Source organism: Nomascus leucogenys, chromosome 5 (genome assembly GCF_006542625.1).
Source record: "Nomascus leucogenys isolate Asia chromosome 5, Asia_NLE_v1, whole genome shotgun sequence".
Taxonomy (NCBI): domain Eukaryota; kingdom Metazoa; phylum Chordata; class Mammalia; order Primates; family Hylobatidae; genus Nomascus; species Nomascus leucogenys.
The window spans coordinates 23,214,567-23,230,346 of NC_044385.1; the positions used below are offsets into that span (position 1 = coordinate 23,214,567).

Consider the following 15,780-nt stretch of genomic DNA (forward strand, 5'->3'; position numbering starts at 1 on the left):
GCAACCTCTGCCTCCCAGGTTCAAGTGATTCTCCTGCCTCAGCCTCCCAAGTAGCTAGGATTATAGGCATGCGCCACCACGCCCGGATAATTTTGTATTTTTAGTAGAGACAGGGTTTCACCACATTGGTTAGGCTGGTCTTAAACTCCTTACCTCAGGTGATCCACCTGCCTCTCCCTCCCAAAGTGGTGGGAGTATAGGCATGAGCCACCATGCCCGGCCTCAGTGTGTTTTCATTCTATGTTGGACATTTGGCATGCACAGAATTACACTTCATTTGAAAAATTACTAGGCATTGACTACATTTGTACTATATGCTGTAGGGAATCTTTGCTAACATTTAATGTAATCAAGCACATAAATACCTAATCTAATTTTTTAAATGTTATAAAAAGTTACAATTATAATTCTTCCACTTTTCCCCACAAGCCTAAAGCGCAGAGCAGAGACTGAAACTGGTAGGCACTCAACAAACACTTGTTGAATGAATGCAAGAAGGCTGGAAAGTCCAATAGCAAGGAGTTGTTATTTGGTGAGGGCCTTCTTGCTGTGTCATCCCATGGCAAAAGGCAGAATGGCAACGAAAAAGCCAAATTTTATTCAGCCTTAAAAAAGTGAAGGAAAGGCCAGGTGCGGTGGCTCATACCTGTAATCCCAGCACTTTGGGAGGCCAAGGAAGGTGGATCACTTGAGGTGAGGAGTTGAAGATCAGCCTGGCCAACATGGCAAAACGCCATTTCTACTAAAAATACAAAAAATTAGCCGGGCGTGGTGGCACACACCTGTAGTCCCAACTACTTGGGAGGCTGAGGTGGTGGAATCTCTTGAACCCAGGAGGCGAAGGTTGCAGTGAGCCGAGATTGCCACTGCACTCCAGCCTGGGCGACAGAGCAAGACTCCGTTTCAAAAAAAAAAAAAAAAAAAGGAAATTCTAACACATGCTATATGAGGGCATTAAGCTAAGAAACAAGCCAGTCACAAAGGTCAAATACTGGAAGATTCCACTTACATGAGGAAGTTAGTGTAGTCAAAATCATAAAGACAGCAAGTAGAATGGTAGTTGCCAGGGGCTGGGGGGAGGGAGGAATGGGGAGTTATTTTTTAATTAGTATAGAGTTTCAGTTTTACAAGATGAAAAGAGTTCTGGAGCTAGATGGCAGTGATGGTTGCATATTAGGAATGTATTAATATCACTAAACTGCACACTTTAAAATGTTTAAGATGGTAAATGTTCTTACATTTTACACTTAAAAAAATAAAAATAAAAACAAAACTACATATAGTGAAGAAGTAGGAAATGAAGTTGCAACCAAAGGGATCAATATTTTGAGTGGGAAATCTAATACTTAATTCAGTGCTAATTTTTATATTTTTAGTAGAGACAAGGTTTCACCATGTTGCCAGGCTGGTCGTGAACTCCTGACCTCAAGTGATCTGCCCACCTCGGCCTCCCAAAGTGCTGGGATTACAGGTATGAGCCACCGTGCCCGGCCTCACACCCTTCTCTTAATTCCATTTTCTCTCCTCTCCTCTGCCCCTTAATACACTGCACTTAACCTTGTCATAAGCCAAGTAGGACCTGAAATAAGAATACTCAAAACACGGTTGAAATAAACAAGAAGACAGAAACCAACGCCAGCATCTTTTTTTTTTTTTTTAAATGCTTGGTAACTGTCCCTTTGTGTCTCCCTAAGTGCAGGATAAACTTCTTGGGGCAAATACAAACGCTTGAGAAAATTCTGGGCCAAGGAGTCTTGCACTGGATATAGTCACCAAATTACCTGCCGATGATAACAGCGTAAGTCAAGCGAGTTCTAAAAGTAACAAACGACTTAGTTATCTGGATAAATCCGTCCTTCCTTTTCTTTTTCACCTAGCCCTTTTGTCGGGCCTCTAAAATGTAAGATAACTACGTGGGAAATCCAGCAGCGGCTGGTGGTGTGTTTTTACCCTGATTTTATCACTCCAAGTATCTACCGTCGCTGGTTTTGCGAAGACTAGCTTTCCATCAGAATGAGGTGTGGCTAGAACGCCTGAGGAAACCAAGTTTTCCAGCGGACGCAGTTGACAGCGTCTCCGCACACCGCGCCAGGGTAGGAACTTCCTCCCGCCTGGTTCGCTCGGCGGGGAACCAATAAAGTTGAGCGCGTTCAAAAGGGTCCTAATCTTCCAGGGTCCACTGGGCAGGCCTGCAAAATAAGGCTCCTAGAAACTCCCTAAGGTTTTCAAGTCTTCTCACTCTCCTCGGAATTTTTTCCCCCACATTCGCATTACTTTTATTCTGACGGAAACGGCGCGGGCTAGGCCCCAGGAGGGGCTCATTTCAGGTGCAACTGGCCCGGCGATCGCGGCGGGCAACCCCTACGAGGCCCCCGGTTGACCAGGAGCTGGCGGTCCGAGCTGTGGCTTGGAAGACCGACGCGATGAAGCCCAGACCTGCAGGGTTCGTGGATAATAAACTCAAGCAGCGAGTCATCCAGGTGTGTATTCTGCACCGCTCGGCCTGGCCAAGGGCACCGATCGCTGCCCCAGGGTGCCCCTCCCCTTTTGTCGGGTGGCGTCCGGGTGGAACTCAACTAGTCTTCTTTCCCCAGTCTGGGTCTGGGCGTGCGTCTGTTCCTCCTTAGTTGGTGCCGGGGCCTTCCCTACCCACGTTGGTGCGGAGTCTCAGGGAGAAGCCGGGGACGGTGGGAGGGTGCAGCTTGGTAGGGCTGCCCAGGTTGTCTGGTCGTCTTCAGCGCAGATCATTCAGTAGAGTGGAGTTAGCCTTTGAATTTTAACCTCTTTGGCTTGTGAAGTTAGTACAGGAATGGTCTTCAAACGCTCGCATTGTAAGAGGTCCTTGAGAAGGGGTGGCATAAATAATATGTTAATTTCCGTTCTCAAGGAACTTACAGACTAAAACGAGGTAACATGGGTCTGGCAACAGTAACAGGCACTTTGCCTACGGTTTTCTCATTTTCATGACCATCAGTAAAAAGCAGTGTGTGGCAAATACCTTAGAATGTAAGCAAGCAGTCTGAGTTAAAAGGTGGGAGAGAATTTTCTTCACTTAGGAATTTGTGAACTACACGTTCTCCTTGTTTTTCTTTCACTTCACCAGCCCCTAAACAATCTCCTTTTCGGACCCATCTTTTCCTACCAACTTGTAAATGTTGGAAGTGCTCTGAGCCACTGTTCTCTTACCTCCCCTTCCTCCTCTTTCCTCATACACCTTTCTTATCTATCCATACTTCCTATGTGATCTCATTTAGTGTAATAACCTTTGAATAGTATCTACATATTCTAGTATCTATGTATTTATTTCATTTTATTTTTATTTTTCTGAGACATAGTCTCGCTCTGTTGCCCAGGCTAGAGTGCAGTGGCTGTTTATGGGCACAATCATAGCTCACTGCACCCTCGGCCTCCCTGGCTCAAGTGATCCTCCCTCCTCAGCCTCCCCAGTAGCTGGGACTACAGGTGTGCACCACCACACCTGGCTAATTTATTATTTTTATTATTTGTAGAGATGGGGTTCCACTATGTTACTCTGGCTGGTCTCTAACTCCTGGGCTCAAGCGATTGGGCCTCAGCTTCCCAAAGTGCTGGGATTACTGGTGCAAGCTGCTGCACTGGCCTCTCTATGTTTATGACTGCTAAATTTATATCTCCAGTCCAGATTTTATCTTGAAGTACAGATTGATATATCCAGCTGCCCAGTCAGTATATCTCCAAATTAAAGTGGCCAAGTGGAACTTGTGATTTTTTCTTCCTTCAAACCTGCCCTTTCTTAGTATTCTGTATCTCGGTAAATGATACTACCATTTGTCCAGTTGTTAAGGCCAAAAACCTTAAAGATCATTCTGAGTCTTTCTTTCATTTCCTGTATACTATCTGTCAACAGCCTGGTTGGCTTTACTTTCAAAATATATTCCAAGTACTTCTTACTGTCTTTCCCTGTAACCATCTTAGTCCAAACCATCATCTCTACCTTATACTATTGAAATAACCTCCTAACTGATCTCTCTGATTCTGCGTTCACCTAAAGCCCATTCCCCACAGAGCAGCCAGATACATCTAATTTTTTTTTTATTTCGCTCACTGAAACCTCTGCCTCCTGGGTTCAAACGATTCTCCTGCCTCAGCGTCCCGAGTATGTGGGATTACAAGTGCATGCCATCACGCCTGGCTAATTTTTGTATTTTTAGTAGAGATGGGGTTTCACCATGTTGGCCAGGCTAGTCTCGAACTCCTGACCTCAGGTGATCTGCCCGCCTCAGCCTCCCAAAGTGCTGGGATTACAGGCCTGGCCAAGACATCCTTTTAAAGGGAAAAATCGGGCTACGGGAGGGATAGCATTAGGAGAAATACCTAATATAGATGACGGGTTGATGGGTGCAGGAAACCACCATGGCACCTGTATACCTATGTAACAAACCTGCACGTTCTGCACGTGTATCACAGAACTTAAAGTATAATTTAAGAAAAGGGGGAGAAAATCAGAGCTTGCCATAGCCCTGCTCAAAACCTTTCAGTGGAGTCACAGACATCTAGAGTAAAACCCAGTCTAAAAAGCCCTGCGTATTCTGGACTCTGTTGTCCTAGTTTACTTTTCCTCTCCTGTCCCAACCACACAGACCTTCTCAAACATGCCAAGCACAGGACCTTTGTTCTCGTTGTTCAGTCACTCTGAATTACTCTTCCTCTGGATGTTCCCACGTCCCACAACTTGCTCCTTCACTTTATTCAGGTTTCTGAGCAGTGACTCCTAATTACTGGATCTGGTGGCCTCTTCTGTGTCCTCACACTTGACTCTTTTCAGTGTTTGACATCAGTTTTCCTCTATCGCTTTCACTTTGGTTCATTATAAAAGTACAAATTGAATATCCCTTATTCTAAATGCTTAAGACCAAAAAATGTTTCAGATTGATTTTTTTCAGGTTTTGGAATGTTTGCATATACATAATGAGATATTTGGGGATGGGACCCAAGTTAAACATGAAGTTTATTTATGTTTCATATACACCTTTCACACATATCCTGAAGATAGTCTTACACAATATTTTAAATAAGTTTTCACTTAGCTATATATTTAATTTAATTTTAATTTTTTATTTTTGAGACTGGGTCTCGCTCTGTCACCCAGGCTGGAGTGCAGTGGTGTGAACACTGCTCACTGCCGTCTCAAACTAGTGGAGTCAAGTGATTCTCCCACCTCAGCCTCCCATGTAGCTGGGACCACAGGTATGCACCACCATGTCTGGCTAATTTTTAAATTTTTTGTAGAGATGAGATCTTACCATCTTGCCCAGGCTGGTCTCGAACACCTGGACTCAAGCAATCCTCCCGCCTTGGCCTCTCAAAGTGCTGGGATTACAGGTGTGAGCCACCACGCCCAGGCTTATTTATTTATTTTTTTTTGAGGCAAGGTCTCGTTCTGTTATCCAGGCTGGAGTGCAGTGGCTCGATCATAGCTCACTGCAACCTCTAAGTCTGGGCTTAAGCGATCTCCCACCTTGGCCTCCCAAAATGCTGGGAGTATAAGCACAAGCCACCACACCCAACCAACTTTTTAATTTTTTTGTAGAGATGAGGTCAAACTTTGTTGCCCAGGGTAGTCTCAAACTCCTGGGCTCCCAAAGTGTTGGGGTTACAGGTATGAGCCACCACGCCCAGCCAAAAGGTGATTTAATATTGAAACTAAATTGCCTCAAGCTAGTAGTTCTGCAGTATCTGACAGATGTCAAATATCACTGTGTTCCTTGAAGTTTAAAATATCCCCTCCTGCCCTTATGAGTTTATTGCAGTGTTCTGGGGTGTTTGGAAACCTAGGATATTAGTAAGTAAGCCCTCACTTATTGCCTTATAACTATTCTAGTAATTATTAGTATTGTGTTATAGTGATTAATAATGTTAATTAAATTTTCTGATTTCAGACTTGACAATTATTTGGTTACTTTTATTTATGTTTCTGGTATGCTTTATTAATGAAGAGTTTATCTTAAAGTATAATGTGTTCAGATAGCTCAATCTGTTGATTAAAATCACTGAGTTTGAAATATTGAGTGTTTTGTGTTTGTTATATTTTCTGTTTTAGTACCTTACCAGTAACAAATGTGGCAAATATGTGGACATTGGAGTCTTAGCATCTGATTTACAAAGAATGTACAGGTAAATAAATATAGTTTCCAGATCCTTGGATTTTTATTTCTCCTTTACCATTTTAAAAGTTTATATCCTGCTTAAATTTCCAGTTGATATCAATAGCTGCTGGCATTAGTTCACCAATCCATAATCTTGGAACTCAATTTGGTTATGCAAACATTTATCAAATACCTATTATGTGCAGTAAGATGTCTTTTGTACTGTGGGAAATGGGTCGCTGCTTATCTTTTGGTACCTCACAGTCTGGTCAAGAGATAGAGATGTTATTTTATCACTTCCTTTCCTGCTTCATTAGAAAATTAAAACCGGGCCAGGCATAATGGCTCATGCCTGTAATCTCAGCACTTTGGGAGGCTGAGATGGGAGGATGGCTTAAGCCCAGGAGTTTGAGACCAGCCTGGGCAACATAGTGAAACCCCATCTGTACAAAAAATATACAAAAATTTGCCAGGCTTGGTGGCATGCACCTGTGGTCCTACCTACTTGGGAGGCTGAGGTGGGAGGATCACTTGAGCCCAGGAGGTCAAGGCTGTAGTGAGCTGTGGTCATGCCACTGCACTCTAACCTCAGTGACAGAATAAGATCCTGTCCCAAAAAAGAAAGAAAGAAAATTAAAACCATCACCAGCATGTATGATCTCCCTGAGTTTCCTGACTCCTTTCTTTTTTTTTTTTTTGAGACGGAATTTTGCTCTTCTTGTTGCCCAGGCTGGAGTGCAATGGCATGACCTCGGCTCACTGCAACCTCCACTTCCCAGGTTCAAGCAGTTCACCTGCCTCAGCCTCCCAAGTAGCTGGGATTACAGGCATGTGCCACCACACTTGGGTAATTTTGTATTTTTAGTAGAGACAGGGTTTCACCATGTTGGCCAGGCTGGTCTCGAACTCCTGACCTCAGGTGAACCGCCCACCTTGGCCTCCCAAAGTGCTGGGATTACAGGTGTGAGCCACGGCGCGCCCAGCCTCTTTTTTTTTTTTTTTTTTTTTTTTTTTTTTGGAGACGGAGTCTCGCTCTTTCACCCAGGCTGGAGTGCAGTGGCGTGATCTCGGCTCACTGCAGGCTCCGCCCCCCAGGGTTCACGCCATTCTCCTGCCTCAGCCTCCCGCGTAGCTGGGACTACAGGTGCCCACCACCCCGCCCAGCTAATTTTTTGTATTTTTAGTGGAGGCGAGGGTTTCACCGTGTTAGCCAGGATGGTCTCGATCTCCTGACCTCGTGATCCGCCCACCTCAGCCTCCTAAAGTGCTGGGATTACAGGCGTGAGCCACCACGCCCGGCCTTCTCTTTTTTTTTTAATATAATTTTAATTTTTATTTTTTGTGGAGACAGGGCCTTCTGTATTTGCCCAGGTTGGTATTGAACACCTGACCTCAAGTGATCCTTCCACCTTCGCCTCCCTAAGTGGTAGGATGATAGGCATGAGCCATCATTCCCAGCCAGCTTCCTGAGTCTTTTTTTTTTTTCTTTTTTTTTCTGAGATATGGAGTCTTGCTCTGTCGCCCAGTCTGGAGTACAGTGGCGCGATCTTGGCTCACTGCAAGCTCCGCCTCCTGGGTTCAAGCGATTCTCCTGCCTCAGCCTCCTGAGTAGCTGGGATTACAGGCATGCGCTAACCACACCCAACTAATTTTTGTATTTTTAATAGAGATGGGGTTTCATCATGTTGGCCAGGCTGGTCTTGAACTCCTGACCTCAGGTGATCCGCCCACCTCAGCCTCCCAAAGTGCTGGGGTTATAGGCGGGAGCCACCGCACCTGGCCAAGAATACCTTACTTATTTCTAAAGGCTCTGTCTCCAAATGCAGTCATATTCTGAGGTACTGGGGATTAGGACATCAACATAAGAATTTAAGGGAAACACAATTCAGCTTATTGGACTCTGTCCTGTGGCTCCCAAAATTCATGTCCTTCTCATGTGCAGATACATTCATTCCATTCCACAAGCCCCAAAAGTCTTAACTCATTTTAGCATCAACTCTTAAGTCCAAACTCTCATCTAAATATCATCTAAATGAGGCCAGATGCAAGGACTCACACCTATAATCCCAGCATTTTGAGGGGCCAATGGCTTAAGGCCATAGAGTTCAAGACCAGCCTGGGGAACATCGTGAGACCCCATCTCTAAAAAATGAAAATAGAAATAATTAGCTGGGCATGGTGGCATGAACCTGTAGTCCTTGCTGCTCGAGAGGCTGAGGTGGGAGGATCGCTTGAGCCCAGGAGTTCAAGGTTACAGTGAGCTATGATTGCACCAGTGCACTCCAGCTGGGTAACAGAGCAAGACCCTGTCTCTAAAAATAAAATAAATAAAAATAATGTTATCTAAATTAATTGGTAATGGCTAAGATTCAAGGTATGATTTATCCTGAGGCAAAATTCCTCTTCATCTATTAACATGTGAAACCAGACAAGTTATCTGCTTCCAAAATACAGGCATGTGCTATATAACAGTGTTTCAGTCAGTGATGGACCTCATGTATGATGGTGATCCCATAAGATTATTACATCATATTTGTACTGTACCTTTTCTGTGTTTAGATATGTTTAAATACACAATACCATTGTGTTACAGTTGCCGGTAGTATTTAGTACAATAATGTGCTGTATAGGTTTGTAGGCACAGTAGGCTATATCATGTAGTCTAGGTGTGTAATAGGCTAGCCCATCTAGGTTTGTGTAAGTACACTCTTACTTATTTTTGTTTTCACACAATGAAAATGCCTAATGATACACTTCTCAGAATGTATCTCCATTGTTTAGTGATGCACGATTGTACAATGGTGGGACAGGCATAGGTGTAGGTTAGACATTCCTATTCTAAAAGAGAGCAATTGGAAAAAAGAAAGGGTCATGGGTCCCAAGCAAGTCTAAAACCAAGCAGGGCAAATGTCATTAGATTTTCAGGCTTTAGAATAATCCTCTTTGGCTTGATGCCCTGCCCTGTGGGCTCAGTAAGGTGGTGATCCTGCTCTGTTACCTATGAGGAGACAGCCCCACCTGCTGGACCTGTGCCCTCTGGGCCTGTGTTGGCAGTGGCAGCCCTGCCTTCTTTTGAGCCTCCTTAAGGGTTATTCTTCCCTTTTCTTGAAGGATAACTTGTGTTCACAGCTGGATGGTTTTATTGGCCCTGTCCTATAGAATCCTGGAAGTCCAATAGCCTTCCTTAATTTTGTCCCCGTCTCTGTCCCTTCAGTCCAAACTGGCAGTGTTTCTGTTGCTTTAACCCCATCTCTATTCCTGGCTTCTGCTGAGATGGCTGACTGGATCCATAAGTCATATGCTGGTAATCGCTTTAGCAAATTGTTGTCCCCCCACACCCTTGATGTTTTCTTTAGATTACGCTTTTTCATTTTTTACAGTATGGATAAACTGAGAATTTTCCAATCTTCAGGTTCTGGTTTCCTTTTTGTTGAACAATTCCTTCTTTATCTCTCTCTATACTGTAAAATCTCACTATAAGCAGCAAGGAGAAATCAGGCCACATTTCAACAGTTTGCTTGGAAATGTGAGTGAAATATCTAGATTCATCACTTACAAGTTCTACTTTTAAAACAGTAAAACACAAGTCCTCTGCCACTTCATAACATGGACTGCCTTTCTTCCAATTTCCAATATCATGCTTCTCATTTCTGTCTGAGACCTCACCAGAAGCATCTTTAACATTCATATTTCTAATAGCATTCTCTCTCTGTGTGTATATAACTATAGAACCTTCCTGTACAGCTCTTGTCTTTCTGAGCTCTTACCAGAATTGCCTTCAGTGTCCTTTTTTTTTTTTGGATATGGAGTCTCACTCTGTCACCCAGGCTGGAGTGCAGTGGTACAATCTCAGCTCACTGCAACCTCTGCCTCCCGGGTTCAAGCGATTCTCCTGCCTCAGCCTCCCGAGTGGCTGGGATTACGGGTGCACGCCACCATGCCTGGCTAATTTTTTATATTTTAGTAGCGACAGGGTTTCACCGTGTTGCCCAGGCTGGTCTTGAACTCCTGAGCTCAGGCGATCTGCCCGCCTCAGCCTCCCAACATGCTAGGATTACAGGCGTGAGCCACCACGCCCTGCAGTGTCCATATTTCTAATAGCAGTCACTTCAGAGCCATCTAGGTTTCTTCTAACATGCACCTCAAAACTCTCTGGCCTCTATTACCTAGTTCCAAAACCATTTCTACATTTTAAGGTATTTGTCACAGTAGCACTATACTTACCAGTACCAAAATCTGTATTAGGAAGGAAGAAAATAAGAAAAACTAAGACAGAAAGCTTTTTAAAACAATAGTATACCTCACTTTGGCTACCATTCAGTAGTATTTTTCCTTCTCCTTATCAGAATTTATTTAATGAGTGGTCTAAGGCCAGGGCACAGTGGCTCACACCTGTAATTTCAGCACTTAGAGAGGCTGACACAGGAAGATCACTTGAGGCTAGGAGTTTGAGACCAGCCTGGGCAACATAGCAAGATTCTGTCTCTACAAAAAAAAATAAAAAATTAGCGTGGCATGCACCTGTAGTCGGTCCTAGCTACTTGGGAAGTTGAGGCAGGAGGATCACTTGAGGCCAGGAAGAGACGAGGTTTCACCATGTTAGCCAAGCTGGTCTCGATCTCCTGACCTCATGATCCTCCCACCTCAGCCTCCCAAAGTTCTGGAATTACAGGAGTGAGCCACTGCACCTGGCTGCAGATATTCTTTTTTACAGAGATACATGCTGAGAATTTTTGAGATCAAGGGTCTATAACTTAGTTTCTTCTTCTTAGTTTTTTAATTTATTATTTTTTTTTGAGATGAGATCTTACTCTGTTGGCCAAGCTGAGTGCATTGGCACAATCACGGCTCACTGCAGCCTTCACCTCCCAGACTCAAGCTGTCCTCCCACCTCAGCCTCCCAAGTAGCTGGGACTACAGCCACTTACTACCATGCCTGGCTAATTTTTAATATTTTGTAGGGATAGGCTTTCCCTATGTTGCAGGGATGGTCTCAAACTCCTAGGCTCAAGTGATTCTCCCACCTCAGCCTCCCAAAGTGCTGGGATTACAGGCATGAGCCACTGTGCCTGGCCTAGAACTTATTTTCAAATGGTTCTGCTCCACCCCTCCAAAAGAAATCTCTATATGCAGACAGAAGTAAAGTAAATGTGGCAGTTTGAGAATACTATAGGTAAAGAATATATGAGTGTTGATTACATTATTTCTTTCATATTTTTAGTAAGTTTGAAATTTTAAAATAAAAATATGAAGCAAAAAAGGTTAGTTTAAAAAAGGGGAAAAAATGGAGAAAGGTCACAATAGTAAATATATAAACTTAGAAATTTGAAAATAGGTTTATGGCAAGTGTCTATATCGTAACATAATGAAATATTCATGCAAATTTATTTGATCCATTTAGATTGAACTTAATGGGAAAATATTGGTGGAGACTACTATGCTAAACTTCTTGTTTTCTTTTTTCAGTATAGACTATGGTCGAAGAAAAAGAAATGCTTTTAGGATTCAGGTAGAAAAAGGTGAGTCTTTTATTGTTAGAGCTAAATTATCAATAAAGTTATACAAACAATTGTTTTAGCTCATAGTGTTTTCTTTTTGTTTCAGTATTTAGCATAATTAGTAGTGAAAAGGAACTTAATAACTTAACAGAATTAGAAGATGAACATTTGGCAAAAAGAGCAAGACAAGGTGAAGAGGATAATGAGTAAGTATACAAAATGCAGGGTTTTTTTAAACCATGAACCTTATCACGTTACATTCCTGCTTGTAAAACTTTCAATGGCTCTTCATTGCCAACAAAGCCCTGTGTAATATTTACCTAACCTCTTCAGCCATGTTGAATGTTCTTTATTCCCCAAAGAGATCAAATTCTCTTTGGCTGTGCCTTTGTATGGGTGGTTTTGTCGAGTTAGAGTGTCATTTCCCTTTCACAAACTCCCACTCAGCCCTCAAGAATCAGTTGAAATGTTACTGCCTTTATTAGGCCTAAGACCCCTTTTTAAATGTTTCCTTAGCTTCTAGTTACAGATATTTGTTATAATCCTTATCATATCATATGGCATTGAAATTATTTGCTTACTTGTTTGCATTACCAACAGTACTGTCTCATTATCTTCTTTTTCTGCCCTAATACAACATCAGATATATAAAAAGGTGCTGATTAATTTTGTTTTAAGAAATAGTATTGAGAGTTTAAAAAATATCTTTATTGAGGTATAATTTACATCAGTAAGCTCTACTTTTTTTTTTTTTTTTTTTTTTTTTTGAGATTAAGTCTCACTGTGTCGCCCAGGCTGGAGTGCAGTGGCACCATCTCGGCTCACTGCAACCTCTGCCTTCCGGGTTCAAGCGATTCTCTTGCCTCACCCTCTCAAGTAGCTGGGATTACAGTCATGTGCCACCACACCTGGCTAATTTTTTATATTTTTGATAGAGACGGGGTTTCACCATGTTGGCCAGGCTGGTTTCGAACTCCTGACTTCTAGTGATCCGCCCATCTCGGCCTCCCAAAGTGCTGGGATTACAGGCGTGAGCCATTGCGCCCGGCCAACCTCTACATTTTTAAAGTGTAAAATTTGTTAAGTTTTGACATATGTGTGTACTCATTGAACTATCACCATAAGCAAGATACTGAACCTTTCCATAAATATCAAAAGTCTTCTTGTTCCCCTTTGCAATTCATTTCTCCCTCCACCTGTTTCTAGGCAAACTTTTTTCTTTTTTTTTTGAGACAGGGTTTTACTCTGTCACCCAGGCTGGAGTGTGATCACAGCTCATCGCAGCCTTGACTTCCCAGGTTACTTGATTCTTCTAATTCAGCCTCCCAAGTAGCTTCAGGCACATGCCACCACACCTAGCTAATTTTTTGTAGAAACGGGATTTTGCCATGTTGCCCAGGTTGGTCTCGAACTCCTGGGCTCAAGCAGTCTGCCCGCCTCATCCTCCCAAAGTGTTGGGATTATAGGTATGAGCCACAGCACCCAGGTTTAGGCAACCATTGATTTGCTTTCTGTCACTGTATGTTACATTGCATTTTGTAGAATTTTATTTGGAATCATACTTTTAAAGTCTGGATTCTTTCATTCTTTCACTTAGCATGATTTTGAGATTTATCAATGTTGTGTGTATCAATAGTTCATTGCTTTTTATTGATGAGTATGTATGGACATGCTGCAATTATTTTATCTATTTATCTGTTTTTTTGTTTGTTTTTTTTTTTGAGACAGGGTCTCACTTTGTTGCTCAGGTTGGAATGTAGTGGAGTGGCATATCACAACTCACTGCAGCCTCTACCTCCTGGGCTCAGGCGATTCTCCCATACAGGTGCATGCTACCATGCTCAGTTAATTTTCTAAATTTTTGTAGAAACGGGGGTCTCACTATGTTGTCAGGCTGGTCTTGTACCCCTGGACTCAAGCAATCCTCTTGCCTCTGACTCCCAGAGTGCTGGGATTACAGGTGTGAACCACCTTGCCTGACCTATCTGTTTATCTCTTGTTGGGCAGTTGGTTTGTTTCCAGTTTCTGGCTATTACAAATTAAGCTGCTATGAACATTTATGTTCATAAAATTCTACAAAATGCAATGTAACATGTAGTGACAGAAAGCAAATCAATGGTTACCTAAAGCCAGGTCTTTGTGTGAACAGTATTTTCATTTCCCTTGTTAAATATCTAAGATTGAAATAGCTGGGTTCTGTGATAGATGCATATTTAAGAAATTGCCAAACTATTTTCCAATGTGTTTGTACCATTTTACTTTTACATTAGCAGTTTATGAGAATTCTACTTTTTCCACAAATTGCTAATATTTGGTATGGTCAGTGTTTAATTTTCAGTAGTGTTTCACTGTAAATATGACATTAGCTTTAGGTTTTTTTGTAGATGTCCTTTGTCAGATTGAGGAAGTTTCCTAATATTCTTAGATTGCTGAGAATTTTTGTCATGAATAGGTATTGCATTTGTCAAATCCTTTTCTGCATCTGTTGAAACTTCTCATTATGGCCTTTCCCCTTTAGTCTGTTAATTTGGTGAATTACATTGGTTCCCAGTATTAAGCCAATCTTGCATTCCGGGGATAAACTCTACTTGGTCCTGATATGTTATCTTTTTAATGTATTGTTGGCAGCCTGGGCAACATAGCGAGACTCTGTCTCTACAGAAAATTTAAAAATTAGCCAGGCATAGTGGTGCATGGTTCTATCCCAGCTTCTTTGGAAGCTGAGGTAGGAGGATTGTTTGAGCCCCAGAGTCGAAGGTTACAATGAGCTATAATTATGCCACTACACTCCAGCCTGGGTGAGAGAGTGAGACCTTGTCTCTAAAAAAAAAAAAAAGAAAAAATAAAAGAGTATTTGTAAAGAGTAGTTGTTTGATGTTGTTTTTTTTGAGATGGAGTCTCACTGTTGTCGCCCAGGCTGGAGTGCAATAGCGTGATCTCAGCTTGATGCAACCACCGCCTCCCAGGTTTAAGCCATTCTCCTGCCTCAGCCTCCTGAGTAGCTGGGATTACAGGCACATGCCACCATGCCCAGCTAATTTTTGAAAAAAAGAGTATTAATTGGACTCGATTTACTAATCTTTTTCTACAGATGTTTGCATCTGTATGTCATATTGATCTGAATTTTCTTTTGTTCATTTTTGGAACGTCTGTCATGTTTTGGTGTTAGGGTTACACCGGCCTCATGATATTAGTGGGAAAGTGTTCTTTTGTTCTCTATTTTATGAAAACACATTATGGAAATTCTTTTTTGAATATTTGTTAGTGTTCACCCACAGTTTATCTAGGCCTAGAGTCAACTTTCCCCAGAGTCTTCTTTTTCTGAAGGATTTTGATAAATTTTAATTTTGCTAGATATACGGCTCTTCCTTACATCTCTCCTTATGTCAATTGTGATAAATTGTATTTTTCAATTATTTGTTTATTTTCTCTCAGGTGTGGAATTTGTTGGCGTAATGCTTCTGCAATATTCTCTTGTTATCCTTTTAATGTCTATAGGATTTGGGGTGATAGCCCCATTTTACTGTTTGTAGCTCAGCCTTTTTCATTTAGATTTAATATAATTTTCTTAACCAGTTCCGTATTCATGGATATTTATTTGTCTTACACTATTGCATAATAAATAACTCTTTACCGCATATATCTTTGTACACGTCACTTTTTAAATTTTATTTATTTATTTATTTATTTATTTTTTGAGACGGAGTCTCGCTCTGTCGCCCAGGCTGGAGTGCAGTGGTGCAATCTCGGCTCACTGCAAGCTTCGCCTCCCGGGTTCACGCCATTCTCCTGTCTCAGCCTCTCCGAGTAGCTGGACTATAGGTGCCCACCACCAAGCCCGGCTAATTTTTTGTATTTTTTAGTAGAGACGGGGTTTCACCATGGTCTCGATCTCCTGACCTCGTGATCCGCCTGCCTCGGCCTCCCAAAGTGCTGGGATTACAAGCGTGAGCCACCACGTCCGGCACACATCACTTTTTTTATGTTGAATTTTTGAGGTGGAATTTCTGGGGTCAAAGATTTATATTTTTGAGATGTCTAGTGCATTTGGACTTACCCTTCCTAAAAAGGTTGCCTCAGTTTATACTCCCAACAACTTTGTATAAAGGGCACATTTCTCTGCATCCCTACAATCTTAGTTATACTATAATTTAATC

General features: G+C 42.2%; 1 protein-coding gene across 2 annotated transcripts in view; it reads left to right on the plus strand.

Annotated features, from left to right (window-relative positions):
• Window positions 1-2,362: 2,362 nt before the first annotated feature.
• The window catches only part of NVL (nuclear VCP like), a 100,911-nt gene continuing 87,493 nt past the window's right edge, over window positions 2,363-15,780 (plus strand). For both annotated transcript variants that reach the window (XM_003275069.2, XM_030812818.1), the window contains exons 1-4: window positions 2,363-2,480; window positions 6,080-6,153; window positions 11,592-11,644; window positions 11,730-11,829. In XM_003275069.2, the coding sequence (XP_003275117.1) occupies window positions 2,424-2,480; window positions 6,080-6,153; window positions 11,592-11,644; window positions 11,730-11,829 (284 nt within the window). In that variant the 5' untranslated portion in view covers window positions 2,363-2,423. The remainder of the gene's footprint in view (window positions 2,481-6,079; window positions 6,154-11,591; window positions 11,645-11,729; window positions 11,830-15,780) is intronic.